The sequence below is a fragment of the Folsomia candida genome, unplaced genomic scaffold (assembly GCF_002217175.1).
Source record: "Folsomia candida strain VU population unplaced genomic scaffold, ASM221717v1 Fcan01_Sc007, whole genome shotgun sequence".
Lineage (NCBI taxonomy): Eukaryota > Metazoa > Arthropoda > Collembola > Entomobryomorpha > Isotomidae > Folsomia > Folsomia candida.
This window is the reverse complement of record NW_019091199.1, coordinates 839,534-854,543: the sequence shown is the minus strand read 5'-3', so window position 1 is coordinate 854,543 and position 15,010 is coordinate 839,534. Positions and strand designations below refer to the sequence as shown.

The following is a 15,010-nucleotide window of genomic DNA, read 5'->3' as shown; positions in this document are numbered from 1 at the left end:
TAGAAAAATGAATCATTCTAATTCGTGACGACATAGGTATGTTGTGCTCCAGGAGTTGTTTTGCCATGATAGCTTCATATGAAAAATGAAACAGCGTGGTTTACTAATTTCCACTATACACACCTGTACGCAGTATATACAGTATATACACACACCCATACGTATATATAGTGTGTAATTAAATGCACAATTATGTGGTAGAAACCTTCTGGAACGGCATTTGTCCTTTCAAGCACGGGAACTCGTGCTTATCTGCTGTGCATTCAAAAATTCACAAAATATCATATAAATCAGCACATTACGATGTACGTATTTTATTAACCATCAATAGCTGATTGTTAACCTGCTCGACGAATAGTGTCATGTAAACTTTGACCCTGAATGTCATCCTTGATACGTAACGACTTTTATTTTTCCTTCAAGGAAATTCCTCGTAATAAATAAGTCAATAAATCAATCAAATTATGATTCTTGATCCACTAATGCTAGCATATTTTCATAATCCTGGGATATGTATTGTGATAAGTCGGCTTCAAGTTTGAATTCAATTGTTGTAAGCAGTACGCTTGAGCATTAAAAACTTCAAAATATTTTAGGCTTTCGATCGAGCTTTTCCTTCTGTGAATGAAACAAGTCTCAGACATGCACAAGCTTTTACGGCAATTAGTTGCACATACATATTTGCATAAAACACTCACCTATTCTTCTTTTTGTCACTATTGCGTTCTTTTTTATTGTTTGGCTTTGTAAAATATTCTTTGAATCTGGAAACGTGGTGAACAGCAGCTACCAGGGCGTCCAAATCCACCATGATGTCCACCAACTCTTTCTCCGTGGGGATCACTCCGTTATACTTCTCGAGCCCATCTTTATTCGCAGGATACCTGGCATTTGGGATAATTCAAACGTGATTGTGGATCTTATTGATGATATTCTTTAGCATTTTAATACATTGCTTCCTGAAATGTTTTCTGCTCAAACAGATTTTCCACAAATCCAAACAGTTTGAATGGAATTGTTCTCATGTTGTTGTCCATCCAATACACGTAGCAAGAAGTGTACGCAATGTCCGCCACTTTCCAAGCCACGCTCAAAACATAGTCTTCCTCGTCCCTGTTGTAGATCAGGTCAAGCGGTAATTCTTTCTTTATGGTTGCGAGAGGAATCTTTTTGAGCGTTGTGGGATGAATGAACAATGTCACCTGATTAAGTTTTTAAACATGAAATTCAAATCTGATTTATAATCGAATATCGTGCTTCTCCCCAGATATGCACCCACCTCTGGTGGACACTTGTTGTTGTCAACAATAAAGCGGAGACCATCTTTCCTGCCAAGTGAATTTTGGCACTGTTCAACTGCATCCAACACTTGTAAATCTAGGTTCCTATCAATCTTGATCAATTGGTTTGGTTCCATCGTGTGTATAGCTGTGGACAGTAGTTGTTCATTAGTCTTTAGGAATTGAAGGGGAACTATCTGCAAAAATAAACAGCAACGGCATGCAGGTCCATATCGGTAACAAATAGTTAAAAAGTGATAACAAATATGTACCTTTCGATCGCGACTACTTTGCACTGAACCCGCAATTTTAAACATCGAACTGAACAACTTTTCCGTTTTAAGCTTTTCTCGGGATCCAACGTGATAATTTTCCATCGTGTCGACTAGCTTCATTACGCCACGTAGCTCAATTTCGAACTGTGTAAGTGGAGCATCAGTAGTGGATTTGGTCACGTCCCCATCAACGGCTTCAGCAGCCTCGTCATCGTCGTCGTTTCCGACATGTGGGGAAGGAGATGATGTTTCAGAAAGCTGTTCAGCCTCCTCATTTTGTTCGAGAGGTGAGCTTTCTGTCGTGGTTGTTGCTGTGACTTCTTGTGATTCAACCTGACCATTTCCAGTACCATTGTTTGCAACTTCTTCCTCGGCTTGTCGTCGCCACTTGTTTAAGGTGGACACGAACTCTGCAATCCGTTTCTCCACGTAATCGTCCATGTTCAAGAGAGGAGAGTGAGACGACGATAACGATGACAGCTCTCGTTTGGTTCTAGACTGTCTTCCAATTTTTGGGGACATTTTCTGACTGATTGCATTCTCGAGGTCCGAAATATCATTCAACACAGGGAATGGAAATGTGTCATCACTCATGTAAGGGTCAGATAACCACTGAGGTGTGTTATGGCTGCAATGGTTATCAGGGCTGCTGCACCCAGCGTTTGCTCCAGCCATCTCATCTTTCGTGTACCCTTGCTTTGGAACAACAAGTCGGACAAGTCTTTTACCATTTGTTACAGAATCTTCCATGACATTCTCCTCTTCAAAATTGGAACAGCTTTCATAAAAATCTAGACTGATGAAAAAAAATTAACAGAGGTCCATCAGTCATGTAGTTTCTGAATAATATTACCCTGTTCCTCGTGTATCGCAATATTCCGGGAGAAGATGTTGTCCACCCTTGAAAAGGAGTCCCCCAGGACACAGGTTTGGATCAAATTCAAAATGTTCCCTATTTGAGCATAATGAAAGCTTGCCACTTTCACATGAAGTAAATACAATAAGATATTGCAATAGTATGATAACAGGAAATCCCGGTTTTAAATAAAACTGAAAACTGATCATTTTCGCACAAAAATAAACTTGCTAAAGTCATTTATTTTACACACAACTCCTCGCATTTTAGTGAAAGTGACAATTCCGACGTTTTGTCGCAGCTTTCGAATTTGTACAACTACAATCTACAATGCAATCAGTACATGCACGTAATATAAGTTTATGTATTTAAAAACATTGTGCATATGTACGTATGTATCTACATATGTATCCACATATGTATCGCTTCTTCTGATTGACAATGGCTAAATTGTTCTCATCTGATTCTGATTACAAGAAATTGTGCAAAGTCAAATTGGATAGCGTATAAATGTCAAATACACAAGCTGTGGGTATGATACCTCAAATAACGTAAATTTATGTAAAATATTTAAGTCAAGCCGGTCATTAAATATGAAAAAAAGAGTAGCTGTGAATTTGGAAAAAACGTTCGAACTAAATATAAAGAAAGTGAGAATCTCGTCTTCCTCAAATTCATGACGTTGGACGTGAGACAGCGTGTGTACGCCCCACCACTTGCGTCCTGCAGATTTTCCTTAGTTGCTGGATGAATCAATGGATGCGTTTTATTTATTTTAACAGTGTACGTATAACAGATTTATGTTGCATTATTTTATTTTTTAAGAAATGAGAATTAAATATATTAACATTATAAAATGGCTAAATTCCATTAACATATACGAATCCTATGCTTTTCCGCCTTTCTCTTGATCATCTTTATTTCGGCAATTTCTGAAAAGAAAACATTTTGATTAGAAAATGAATTCACCTAAAGGAAAAGTATTTTATTGAGCAAACGAGCACATACTTGCAGATAAAGCAGACGACGAACGCGTTAATAATTCCGGGTAGGCCGAAACAAATCCATAGCAAAATATTTATTACGACGTAAGGACAAAACTTTTCCGTTTCAATATAAACTGCGACCGGAGGTAAAAATATGCAAAGAAGAACTAGCCCCACGGTCCCACAGCTGCCCATTCTAATTGATTTATATGTTTTATGGATGACAGTTAAGCTTAGACAACTCGGTTTATTTTTTGTATGTCGAGATTTATAAATAGTTGTCGCTGATAGTTGAAGCAATATATTTTTCAGTTATGACCAAATCACAATTCAATTACGTGTGACAATCAATGAATCAATCTTCGTACGCACATATCTAGATTGGCTATGACACAGATATGCATGAAGCAAGTTGGGAGGATTGGTTTCACACCTCATCCACGAGTCAGATAAGGTAATTGGTCCCCACACATCATCGAGAGGAAAGATAAGCATGTTACTACCAATACTTGGTCAATTTATATCTGGTAATCAATTGGTCACCGGATTTTCACAATATGCATGCAATTAGTTAAACCAAGCACCACAAAGCACCGTCGAAGCAATATCCTGGATGATGCATGATAAACTGAAGTACACACATGTGCACGTAAACTCAATTCCCACACCCAACAATTGGCAAAGTGTAAATATCACTAATTGATATGCAAACTAAGGATGAGTGAAACGGAAACCACTTGTGTCTCAAATATATGCATATGCATCATCCAGCATATCTCCAAGCATCTTGACATAAGTTTTTAAGTATCTCAAGCTCCATGTTTATGTAGCGTACTAACCGTTGTTGGTACTAACTCAACCTACCATTCTTAGTTGTATCATATTAACAAAGTCGCAATTTGCATTATGTAGTAATAAGGAATGTATGTAAAGAATGGGCAAGTTAAAATTAAGACTCATTTTATTTCAGATAAAAAATTCACCTTATCGGATAATCGTGTAGTCGAGGTACTAAATACCTAAATATCTATTTGTAATTAAGTTGTAAAAAATCAATATGTCATATTTAGCCTCGTAATAAGCAACAAAATCTCATGAAACATGAATTTCATATCTGCAATTTCTTTCTAAGGAATGTTTATTATTTACATATTTACATACTTCAACATTTGTTTCAAATCGGCAATTCGCGTGAATAATTCTGGGAAGGATTTTTTCATACCCAAATGCTAAATGCACAAGCATGTTACAAGTTTTTACCAAAAAATAGTTAAGCTATTGATTTTTATTTATTTCTCGAAAGGTAAGCTTTGTATGCCGATCAATATATCTAATTAATCCCGAACCCACATTATTTAGGTTATTATTTATCATCTGCTTAATAATTTATGTTGATTGGATGTTTATAACTGTATAGCAAATCTATATAATTATCATAAGCTTTATAAATATAAATATGTACGTAAAATATGTCCAATTGTGAAAGCCAGACCTTTGTCATGACATGTCCACTCTTGAGAAGAAAAGGGACAAAATCATGGAAAAGGAGCTGTATGGCTTCTATGCCAAAAACATATTACTTCACGACAATTATGTGCAAAAAATAGAAAGTGTGCAAAAACATGGGATTTTCTCCCGAATATGGAACTGGAAACCACAGAAGGATTACCTGGCCCTTCAGTTATTCCGGGAATGGTCGATTCATGGAGTGAAATTTATTGTGCAACCAAAACGGCATATCTGCGAAAGGTATTTTTGCAGTAATTACCTAGATGAAGCTTATCTTATAGAGTCATTTATCAACTTTTATTAGAATTTTCTGGGGAATCGCAGTCCTCTGTTGTACCGGAGTGGCAGGTTATTTTAGCTACAAAGTGGTAGAAAAATACAACTCGAGCCCTGTCATCGTCTCCTTCCAACCATCGCAAACATCGGTTTCAGAGGTCCCATTTCCAGCAGTAACGATTTGCAACGTAAACCACTTCAAGAGGAGTGTTTTGGAAGCATCAATTCGGTAAATGAAAGTAAATTATCAGTTAAAGATGAATTAAATTGTACATTTATATGAATCAGGAAAGTGCAGGAAGCTGCTCGCAACAACGCGGATCCAAAGACAGTCGAAGATGATGTAATTCTGCTCAAAATGCTTGATCACATTTGTGACGCTACGCAAAGTTTTAGTGCAAAATTCAACTTTTCAATCGGAGATGCTACCGTTGATTTGGATGCAAATAATAAAAATTTGGAAAAATATTGGAGTCAATGGGATAAACTTTCAGTTGAAGAACTTTACCAGCCAGCCCACATGCAAAGTTTAAATTCCGTAATTTTTTATAGAGCCGACACACTGTTAGACTTCAACTAAAAATTGTTGTGGTTAACGTTTTATTGCAGGCAAATCAATTGTGTCATGAAATGATTTACCTTTGCATTTGGGAGGTTACAATTCAATACTATTTTTGTGATAAAAAATAGTTTAGTTACAACAATGATGCTAAATCTAAATGTTATCATTTAGGGCGTAGAGGTCGAATGCAGAGAATCGTTTTTCCCAGTTTTGACTGACCTTGGCCTTTGTTGTGTATGGAATTTGATGCCGACTCGTCTGTTGCTGAATCTCAAGTAAATATTTTTGACATGCGTAGTCAACAGATAGGGTTCGGTAGGAAAGTAAAGAAACATTTGAAAAAGTATATTTATTTGTATGAAAGAAAAATTGTCACTGAGTTCGAACGCGGTAGTTTTGTAGTCCATGCGATTGACTACCCGAATCTGAAAACCGGAAGTCGATATCTCGAATAGTTCAAAAATGAGAACAAAAAATTCAGAACACCTCGCAAAAAAGATTTGCCACTACCACGAAAACGTGTGCGGGCGCGTCCGAATAATGGTTTATAGCCACTTAGAAAAAGAAAAAAATCATAATGGGGCAATTTGCAGAGTTTTAAATATGTATGAGGGGAGGAGTAATGCTGAATTCAAAAAATAAAAAAATCGTCCTGCTCGTGTAGCGACCCCCAAAGTGATACGTAGACTTCAGCAGGAACGCCAAAATAATCTTGGGATATTAGATGGTAATTTGGGCTACAAAGTGAAAATTCCAAACTTAAGTTTACATGACATTAAACCTACGAAGTTGGGGGTCAAATAATATAAGGCGACACCTGCACCAAAGTACAACCAAGGTCAGCAAAAAAGAGCAAAGCCCAACTCTCGGCAGATACTGAAAAACGAGTCAAGCAAAACATGCTCGTGGTTCTGGTCATGGATGATGAGACCAAGTGCTCAGTTGATCCGGATGAAGTCCCTGGGAGGAAGTACTACTCATGTACTATTAAGAAAACGTTTAAAGATTCCTTCAAATACACGCCGAAGTCAAAATTCCCCACAAAGCACATAATCGGACAAGAATTGGACTCATTGGGGGACGTCTCAAAGTCGTTCGTGACCAGAGCCACCATGACCTCGGAGAGATATTTGAACGACTGTGTAAAGAAGATCTTGATCCCCTTTATCAATAATCGTAATGTACATTTCTGACCGGACACAGCAACATGTCATTCTTCAAAAGTTTTTGTGGACTACCTGCGGTAGAAAAAAATCGATTTTTTTGCAAAAAAGGAATGTGCTCCCTACATCCCTCGGGCACGACCAATTGAACGACTTTGGACATTATGCAAGGGAGAATATAGTCGTCGAACAAAACCAGCCAAAAACCTGGTAAGATTCCGTCACATTTGGGCACACACCTCCAAAGTGGTAGCCAGAAAGAGTGGCAAAGCACTTCTGGGGACCGCGAGGCAAATAATTCGCCAAATAAAAATGATGGGGGTCTATGGACCATATGAAGCAAAAAATGGAACGCTAAGGACCTTGTTCTTAACCCCTAAAAATTTCATTGGAATTAATTAAGTTTTCAGAATTTGACAGGCATTTTAAAAATGTTTCTTTACTTTCCGACCGAACCCTAGTCAGGCAAGCTCTTAATAACCGTGGATCTACTTGTATGCAGTGACACAGATCCCACCATGAATGAGGAGCAGAGAAACATATCTCCGGAAGATCTGGAAAGTTGGAAAAAGTTTAATCTGGACGACGCTTTGATGGAGAAAGTTGGTCGTGGGCAGAAGGAAAAGTTTCCACGTCGGCAATCCAAAGCAGGTCAAAGTTCAGGCTTATCCCTTCTCCTCTACCCAGCAATTGACGAGTATTTCTGCGCCTCGCACGACGCCTATGGATATAGAGTTAAAGATCCTTAATTCAACCTAATTAACATAAAAACATAATATCTCTAACTGTATAATGAAATTTTAACAACCAGATTTATGCTCACTCTCCCATTGAGATTCCGCACGTGCTGGACTTTGGCTTGGCCGTTGGACCAAATACAGAAATGTTTATAAACGTGCAAGCAGAGGTGACCATAGCTGAGAAAAGCCTTGATGAATTGACTTCGGTAAATTGACTAAACTACAAGATGAGCTATCTCCATGTTTTGGCCGTTGCACAGTGCTGAAGTCCATATATTGAAGTACTTACTTCAATATGAAATAATTATTTCGTCGACGGTCAATACAGGAAATTGCTCAGATTGTATACGACACAACTCGACATGGGATGATTATATTCCAACTGCTGATTTTTATATTGTTTGTCATGGCTCGCTGTCAAAATGACACGGCATAAAGGAGGAGAGACACTGCTACTTTCTTGATGAAAAGAAGCTTGCCAATTACTTGCTTTACACCTCAACCAACTGCATTGACGAGTGTATAATGGAGAGAACTGTCAACGCTTGTGATTGCGTCACTTTTGAGATGTACCAATCCACAGTGAACAAGAAACCATATTGTGCAAATCTTACGTGCGCCGATAACGTTCGAAGTAAATATGCATGCTTTTCCACGCAAAGTTCTCTTGGCCTTCATGACGCTAAATTTAATTTTGTCATATCACACTGTTCTAGAGCAAATTGGGATGAAGGGCACCAAATACTTTTGCAAAGCCTGTTATCCGAGCTGCAACAGGATTGTGTACGACACGCAAACCTCGTCGCTGCCGATCCGAACGGACGTCAACATTTGGAAGAGTAACGATCCTGAGAAACGGATGGACTGGTAGCTTTTTCATACACATTTCTCCCACATTTTTAAAAAAATTATGTAAATATTGCTAAAATAATGATACGGAAAATCTCGAACTTGTGCAGGTCCAAGCAGAACACGTCAATAGTTCATGTTTATTTTGGATCTGATTCTGTCTTGTGCCGGGTTCGGAAACGATTATTTGGCTTCAGCGAACTATTTGGTACATAAATTACATGCATTTACTAATAAATGTGCGTTGAAGTAGAATGATCGTGTTGATTATCATTATCAGCAAATGTGGGTGGAATTCTTGGATTATTCATCGTAAGAAAAAATGCACAAACTAATTGTTAATTCACAAAAAAATACCAATTTACGTGATACTATGCTTAATTTAACAGGGATTTTCAGTGATTAGTGTCGTAGAGCCGATTTACTACATTATTCGATTGCTCACAGTGGATGATGAGGATGCAGAGGATGAACTTGAAACCTGAACTAATATTGGAATCTCAAAAAACGAGTATAAATTAGTATGGCCCATAATTATTTGTTTACTCGTAATGATTAATAGGCTATGAAATAATTATACTCATCATAAATACGTTATTTATCTCAATTTATTAAATATCTCAACTGTGCAACATAATGAACAAGAATTTAATAAAGAGTACAATAATTCATTGGCCCGTTAAATGAAAAAAGGAATTGAGGAATTAATACTATTATTAATACACAAATTATTCCGAATCCGACTGGTTGTCAGCATCATACACCTCAGGAAATGACAATGAGTCGTCCTCCCATGGATTTGGATTCAAGGGTTGTTTCCCATTTTGTGACAGCTTTGCTCTCAGGCTTGCCACACATTCCGTGGGAATGAGAACTCCGACAAATTTCATTCCGTCGATAAACTGGACCCGAACTATCTGAATTTTCGGCTTCTTATCTTCACTGGTTCCTAGAACAGCTTCCACGGCATTCCAGCACAACAGCACTGACCCGCTGAGAACGTGATAAGTGCGTTTCCTCATTCCATACTCACACTCCAATCCAATCATTTTGTTCTTACATGTCCTGGAATATGACCTGATACAAACAAGAAATGCATAAAAAAAAGTATTCATTTAATTAGTTTGTATTTTATTTAATAATAAAAAACGTACCAATACTCATGTGTACAGTACTTCGCAGAGTCACGGTATTGATTTTCCCAAATTTGTATGACCTTATCGGCTGTGGTTTTTGTATACTTCGATTCTATCTCGTGCAACGTGTCACGTCTCAACTATTTAATTTATAATTTACAAACAAAACACTTAGAAACTAGGTAAATTATGTTGAAATGGCTCCGTATCGTCACACATATATATTCGCTTACATCAAGTCCGAGATGAGGTCTGTACACAGTATAATATTGGATGATATCACCGTCCGACGTGTGCACAGGAAACTCGTCACCTTGTACAAAAACGGCTCGTCTTTTCTGGGGATCATCCTAATGGTTTAAAAAAATATACGTAAAATTAAACACAGCTTTATACACCTTCATGAAGTGGTCAAAAGACAAATATATATAAATTGCATACATTCTTTGTCAAATAGAAGCCATTATCTGGTCCTCTCATATTTTGAGCTCGCTGATGAATTTCTTCCCAGCTGATGCCTCTATCATCCGAAACCTTATGTAACGCAATTGTTCCCAAGCCGGTGGAATGTTTCCGAGTGAACGTTTCAGTCGAAAGTAGTTCAGTTTTGTCCGACTCCGAATTTCCTAAATTTAGCAACCCCATATCAAAGCGCCCATTTTTCTTAGCATCTGAAATCAAGGATGCCAAGATGCTTGTGAAGAATGTGAACAAAGCATTTTGTAAAACAATATGCATTCCCAAGATTCTGCAAAGTAAAAGCAATAGTAATCAAGGAAATGTCTAACTTTATGACTCGTCACATGGTTATTACAATTACAAACACAAATATAATTTACCGATTAAGGAATCTGCTGATATTTGGTGCCCCAATTTCCGAAGTGCTGGACGCAAACCTTCCGTCCTCATCCGCTAGTAAGCCAACTCCAACTAAGCCATTAGTAACATCTTCAATGAAGTTTCCAACATAACTGGGAGGATTGGCTGCCAATCCCGAAATTGATGCGGATCGAATAGATGTCATAACTTCTTGCAAAGCTTTTCTCCCATAGATGCTATCCACGTTGAATCGGGATAAATCTCTGGTTTTCGTGGCACGGCGATCACCATGTGTTAAAGCTCCCTAAAATAAAATTCATATTTTTAGTAAAATACAGGGTGGTTTAAATGTCAGGTTACAATTAAAAATTTTTCAATGGGAAAAATTCATAAATTTCCATTAGTTACGGATTTGTGATTGAGATTTTTATCAAGACTTATGGAACACTGATGACAAAATTCTTAAAAGATTGAATTTCAGAGGCAAAATTTCGGTAACCAATGGAGATTTGCGAATTTTTCCCATTGACAAATTTTCCATTGTAACCTGACATTTAAACCACCCTGTACATAGTTCGAAAACTGAATAATCTAAATGAGCATATTTAAATTGCAAAATCCTTACAAGACTCTCTAGCCTTTTTGCCACTACGGATGCAAACCTTCTTTCGCCAGCGATTGCGGAAATCAGGAAAACATACTCGGGAGAATTTGCTTGGTTACTTCGGTGAGTACGACCAAATTGTTGAATTGCTCTATCCGCACTCCAAGGCAGTTCGATGGTGATGTGAACCCTTGGTCGAGTATTCTTAGCTCTGCGATCACTTTGGAGGCTGATGCCATTAGAAGCGGCTTCTGAAATGATGGCAATTAGTTTCTCTCCGTCCATGAAACGCCGTTTCTCTGTGATAACCAGCAAGTATTTTCATAATTATTAATTAATAACTAGAAATTTCATAAATTGATAAGCTACGACAAATAATTATTAGAAAAAAATATAACTCACCCGTTAAATTTATCTGGCTCGTTGTAACGCCCACCTCAATTCTTGACTGGTAGTCGATTTTTCCATTTTCCAATTGTACCAATCGCATCTTTCGTCCTGTTAACTGTTATAGAGAATTCGAGTGAGTACTTGGAATAACATTATCAAACAAATACATAATTAATTTGTGTACCTCAGCAACCTGACTAGGACCACCTAACTCATTAATGAGTTGGTCCAACGAGTTCTTGGGCAGCACGTTTCCCAGCGCTTCAATCTTTTCTAAAAGTTCTTTGCGGTCTCGTGCAACTTGCTGTAGCGAAGCCTCACCTGGCATAAACGGAAGAGGAGAATTTGCCCCGGTATTCCTTGGAGCCTTACTTCCTAATTTGCGCTTTCGTCCACCTTGCCATAAATATAAATTACAAATTAAACAATTAAAAACCTTGGTGTTATTTATTTGTATAGTTCATGCCGATCGTACCAACATTGTAGCTTCCTGTGTCAGTGTTTGCCGAACTTTCGGAATCAGAATCATTTCCGGAAACTGCTGCTGAAGTATTGAAGAAACCCATAGCGTTGTAGGATGATCCGGCGTCAGAATCAGACTCAGAATCATCAAATCTCTCCCTTTTTACATTGTATTTTGTATTCACGGGTTTCTTTCGAGAATTTCTCCTGGTGGCTGGTGGAGTAGTGTTGACTTTTATATGCGGAAATTGTTTTTCCACAAGGTTTTGGAAAACTCCCCTGAAATATATTATGGAACATAAGATCTCTTAACATTGTTATAAAACCTGAGCCAAGTAAATTTATTGGTGAACTTCAAAACAAACGTGTATATATGTGTATTATATTTTTTATACTTTGCAGTTGAAATGAAGTCTTCCGGTTCCTCTTCATCTCGAGTTTCGAATTCGTCAGCAGTTCTCGCCTCACCTGTCGATTGCAATCCGATTACGACACATTTCCCGTCGATCACGGCCTCTCTATCGTTCATAAATGAATAAATAATTCACGTTGTATATAAGCACAATTCGTGTAGTATACTTTTACAAATACTTTTATAACAATCTACTTACCTTGCAATGTCGATGGCACGGCTCACTTTCCCAGCAATGCACAGATACTTGAAAAACCGTTGATGACTGCCCCAAAATTGCGACCAAATTACTCTTCTGGTTCTCCCATCAAGTTCCAGCAAGTCTATTGCGTCGATAAACTTCCCCATTGCTTCCACCCACTGGAATATATAATGTTGATATTGGCATTGGGTGACCATTTAAATTTCATGATACATTACAGTGATGAGACTTTACCAGATTTACTGATTGGTTATACATATCCACGAACTCTAAGTTCAGTTGGACGTCTTCAATTTTGAAGGTGACCCCTTTGAAACTCAGTTGACGAGCAATGTAAGCACCACGAAGCTTCATATCCATCGCAACTAATTCCATAACCTTAATTCCTCTGTAGTAAGAACAAAATAATCAATTTATTTAAAAAAACGCACATAATTTACCCGAGTAAAAGTACTTTGAGCTGAACACATTTAAGTATTGTAAATAGTTCATATTATTAGCTGTTACCTTTTTTCGATCGAGTCTATGAAGTCACTAAATGCTTTAAAAGCAGTCCCCGGCCCCCAAATCCCCAGACGCGTCATATAAGCCATATTCTTAGGTTCGGAAGCTCCCGTTGCAGAAGCATAAACAATTCGAGCCTTAGGAAGACTGCTTTGAAGTGCTTCAACAGCAATTCCAGTCTTTGTTGGGTTTTTGGTCTTGGTGGGACACAGATTCTTGGCTCGATGGCACTCATCGAATACAATCTGTCAATTTACCATTTTTATAATGAACAATTTTTAATTTTATATTGAATTTAGAGAATGAGAAACTTACCACTCCATCAAATTCTTTGCCAAGCCAGTCAATTATTTGAGTCAATCGTGTATTGAATTTTCCTCGCTTACTGGTTTTGCCAATCAATCCAGTATAGGTCATGAACAAAACTCCATTCTTGAATTTATCCGGTCTGATCTTCTCATATTTGAAGCTGCTCAAGGCTTGCACTTCAATTTTTGCTGCCCCTATGTCTTTCAAGTCCCGGGTAGAATCTTCTTTGAGGTCTGCCGACACAGAGATCCAAAGACTCTTCTTCCGTCCATTGAGCCAATTTTCGTATATAATACCAGCGACGGTTCGACCCTTTCCCACACCAGCCCCGTCACCTGCAATAACATTAAACCATCAACGTGAAAATGTTAGACTGTACACCATTAACTAGCAACATGAACTCGACGCACAAAAAAAACCACGAGGAGACATTTATCGTTAAAAAAACGTACCAATTAGATAACCGGCCCTTTCTCCGCTAGCCAGGAAGAATTCATGTTGTTGGCAAGCATACACGATAGCCTCAAGTTGGGGCGCCGACAAAAGACCCTGGTTAATCACTGCTTTAGGGATACTCAAAGTATGACTAATATCTGGCATGCTGACTCCGCTCAATGACGCCGTCTCCACAATAGGGTCGGGGTGTGGTTTCCCATCTCTCCCTATTCCCAATGAGAAAAATAAATATTTACAAAAAATTCTAAACCTGATAACAATAAAATTACACACTAAATAGTTATCAATCCCACCAAGACCAAACCACTTACATTTCTGTGGGACATAGTCCGCATACGTTTCAGCCATATCCAGAGTTTCATCGTCTTCTTCAGGCTCTTCCTCCCCTTCATCTGGTTTTGGTTTACTGGAATTCGTATCCGTTGCTTCCGCCTACCCCCCAAAAAAACAATGACATTATTACATACAATAAGAAGCAACTCAACCATAATCAAAATAAAATCCACAACTCAACTCTAATATTTGTAAAATAATCTAACCAAGACTCGGTTATAATAAATTTATCAAATTCTCAACTCACCTTCACCTTAGCAGCATTCCTTCGTCTATTGACCTTGGCCCTTTTGCGTGGAAGTTGAACTTTGGAGGTTGAAGGACCAGCAGATCGGTGCGGCGGCTCATTGTCACGAACGTCAATAAGGGGGGCAATATCGTTCTTATCGTCAGTAGCCTGCTCCCCAGTAGTAAGGCTAATGACAACAGTTTCGTCATCGTCGTCAGTGAGAATATCCTCCTCCTCCGTCTTCACTTTGCTTGATGGGTTATCCAAAGTGGGGGGAGGCTCAACTTTGTCCATGATGGAGTCTGTGGGAAGTACGATACTACTTGGAATTTAGATTAAGTGGGGACTTGAAAATTTTCAACAATTGGAAGGAGCAGAGAAAAAAAACGACCAGAGCGGTGGGCTGTGAGAAAGAGAGTGAGAAATAAAAGGCGAGCTCCTTCAGCCAGCGACTTCTTCTCGAGACTGAGAAAAAGACAGGATTGAACTTGACGAATCTTGGTTTGCGCTTGGCCAAGCCTCCAGAAATAGAATCTCTCACTCCAGAAAAACTGAAAACCAATCGGAGGAGCAGAATCCCTTGACCTTTTCTTGTCTTGTAGAAACATATGAATCTGTAAGCTGTATGTATAGTAACTAAGACTCTGGATAGGAATTC

At 38.2% G+C, this 15,010-nt stretch overlaps 3 protein-coding genes and 1 long non-coding RNA gene across 4 annotated transcripts; 1 reads left to right on the top strand and 3 right to left on the bottom strand.

Moving 5' to 3' along the window:
* Window positions 1–352: 352 nt before the first annotated feature.
* LOC118436178 lies at window positions 353–2,305 on the bottom strand. The gene is made up of 5 exons (XM_035853690.1): window positions 1,553–2,305; window positions 1,280–1,477; window positions 952–1,202; window positions 699–884; window positions 353–618 (listed from the first exon to the last, which is right to left on the bottom strand). The coding sequence occupies exons 1-5, from the start codon at window positions 2,303–2,305 to the stop codon at window positions 486–488; spliced, it is 1,521 nt and encodes a 506-aa protein (XP_035709583.1). The 3' UTR covers window positions 353–485.
* A 903-nt stretch (window positions 2,306–3,208) lies between these two features.
* LOC110852544 lies at window positions 3,209–3,815 on the bottom strand. The gene is made up of 2 exons (XR_002548141.2): window positions 3,420–3,815; window positions 3,209–3,343 (listed from the first exon to the last, which is right to left on the bottom strand). It is a non-coding gene; the product is annotated as an uncharacterized LOC110852544 (long non-coding RNA).
* Window positions 3,816–4,906: 1,091 nt separating this feature from the next.
* On the top strand, window positions 4,907–9,020 carry LOC118436267 (pickpocket protein 28-like). The gene is made up of 12 exons (XM_035853966.1): window positions 4,907–5,146; window positions 5,211–5,411; window positions 5,471–5,720; window positions 5,792–5,836; window positions 5,916–6,019; window positions 7,410–7,641; window positions 7,719–7,853; window positions 8,086–8,281; window positions 8,364–8,514; window positions 8,607–8,704; window positions 8,777–8,808; window positions 8,886–9,020. Exons 1-12 carry the CDS (start codon window positions 4,935–4,937, stop codon window positions 8,979–8,981), a joined length of 1,752 nt encoding a protein of 583 aa, XP_035709859.1. The 5' UTR covers window positions 4,907–4,934; the 3' UTR covers window positions 8,982–9,020.
* Window positions 9,021–9,086: 66 nt separating this feature from the next.
* Window positions 9,087–14,832, bottom strand: LOC110851797 (protein strawberry notch homolog 1). Its single transcript, XM_022099699.2, has 17 exons — window positions 14,371–14,832; window positions 14,102–14,222; window positions 13,787–13,996; window positions 13,341–13,669; window positions 13,029–13,270; window positions 12,756–12,909; window positions 12,519–12,679; window positions 12,303–12,425; window positions 11,921–12,186; window positions 11,630–11,841; window positions 11,458–11,560; window positions 11,077–11,354; window positions 10,472–10,755; window positions 10,074–10,380; window positions 9,866–9,982; window positions 9,651–9,772; window positions 9,087–9,573 (listed from the first exon to the last, which is right to left on the bottom strand). The coding sequence occupies exons 1-17, from the start codon at window positions 14,644–14,646 to the stop codon at window positions 9,225–9,227; spliced, it is 3,654 nt and encodes a 1,217-aa protein (XP_021955391.1). The 5' UTR covers window positions 14,647–14,832; the 3' UTR covers window positions 9,087–9,224.
* Window positions 14,833–15,010: the final 178 nt, after the last annotated feature.

What these genes read in the sequence shown, in the direction of transcription:
- LOC118436178 (XM_035853690.1), bottom strand. Translation starts at nt 2,305, where the DNA reads ATGGAAGATTCTGTAACAAATGGTAAAAGACTTGTCCGACTTGTTGTT. An exon ending in ACAACAAGTGTCCACCAGAG is followed by an intron (nt 1,203 to 1,279) that starts GTGGGTGCATAT and finishes AAACTTAATCAG; the next exon opens with GTGACATTGTTCATTCATCC. An exon ending in AGTGACAAAAAGAAGAATAG is followed by an intron (nt 619 to 698) that starts GTGAGTGTTTTA and finishes TTTCATTCACAG; the next exon opens with AAGGAAAAGCTCGATCGAAA.
- LOC118436267 (XM_035853966.1), top strand. Translation starts at nt 4,935, where the DNA reads ATGGAAAAGGAGCTGTATGGCTTCTATGCCAAAAACATATTACTTCAC. An exon ending in CCTGAGAAACGGATGGACTG is followed by an intron (nt 8,515 to 8,606) that starts GTAGCTTTTTCA and finishes GAACTTGTGCAG; the next exon opens with GTCCAAGCAGAACACGTCAA. An exon ending in TGGCTTCAGCGAACTATTTG is followed by an intron (nt 8,705 to 8,776) that starts GTACATAAATTA and finishes TATCATTATCAG; the next exon opens with CAAATGTGGGTGGAATTCTT.
- LOC110851797 (XM_022099699.2), bottom strand. Translation starts at nt 14,646, where the DNA reads ATGGACAAAGTTGAGCCTCCCCCCACTTTGGATAACCCATCAAGCAAA. An exon ending in GGACTATGTCCCACAGAAAT is followed by an intron (nt 13,997 to 14,101) that starts GTAAGTGGTTTG and finishes CATTGGGAATAG; the next exon opens with GGAGAGATGGGAAACCACAC. An exon ending in GACCTCATCTCGGACTTGAT is followed by an intron (nt 9,773 to 9,865) that starts GTAAGCGAATAT and finishes TAAATTAAATAG; the next exon opens with TTGAGACGTGACACGTTGCA.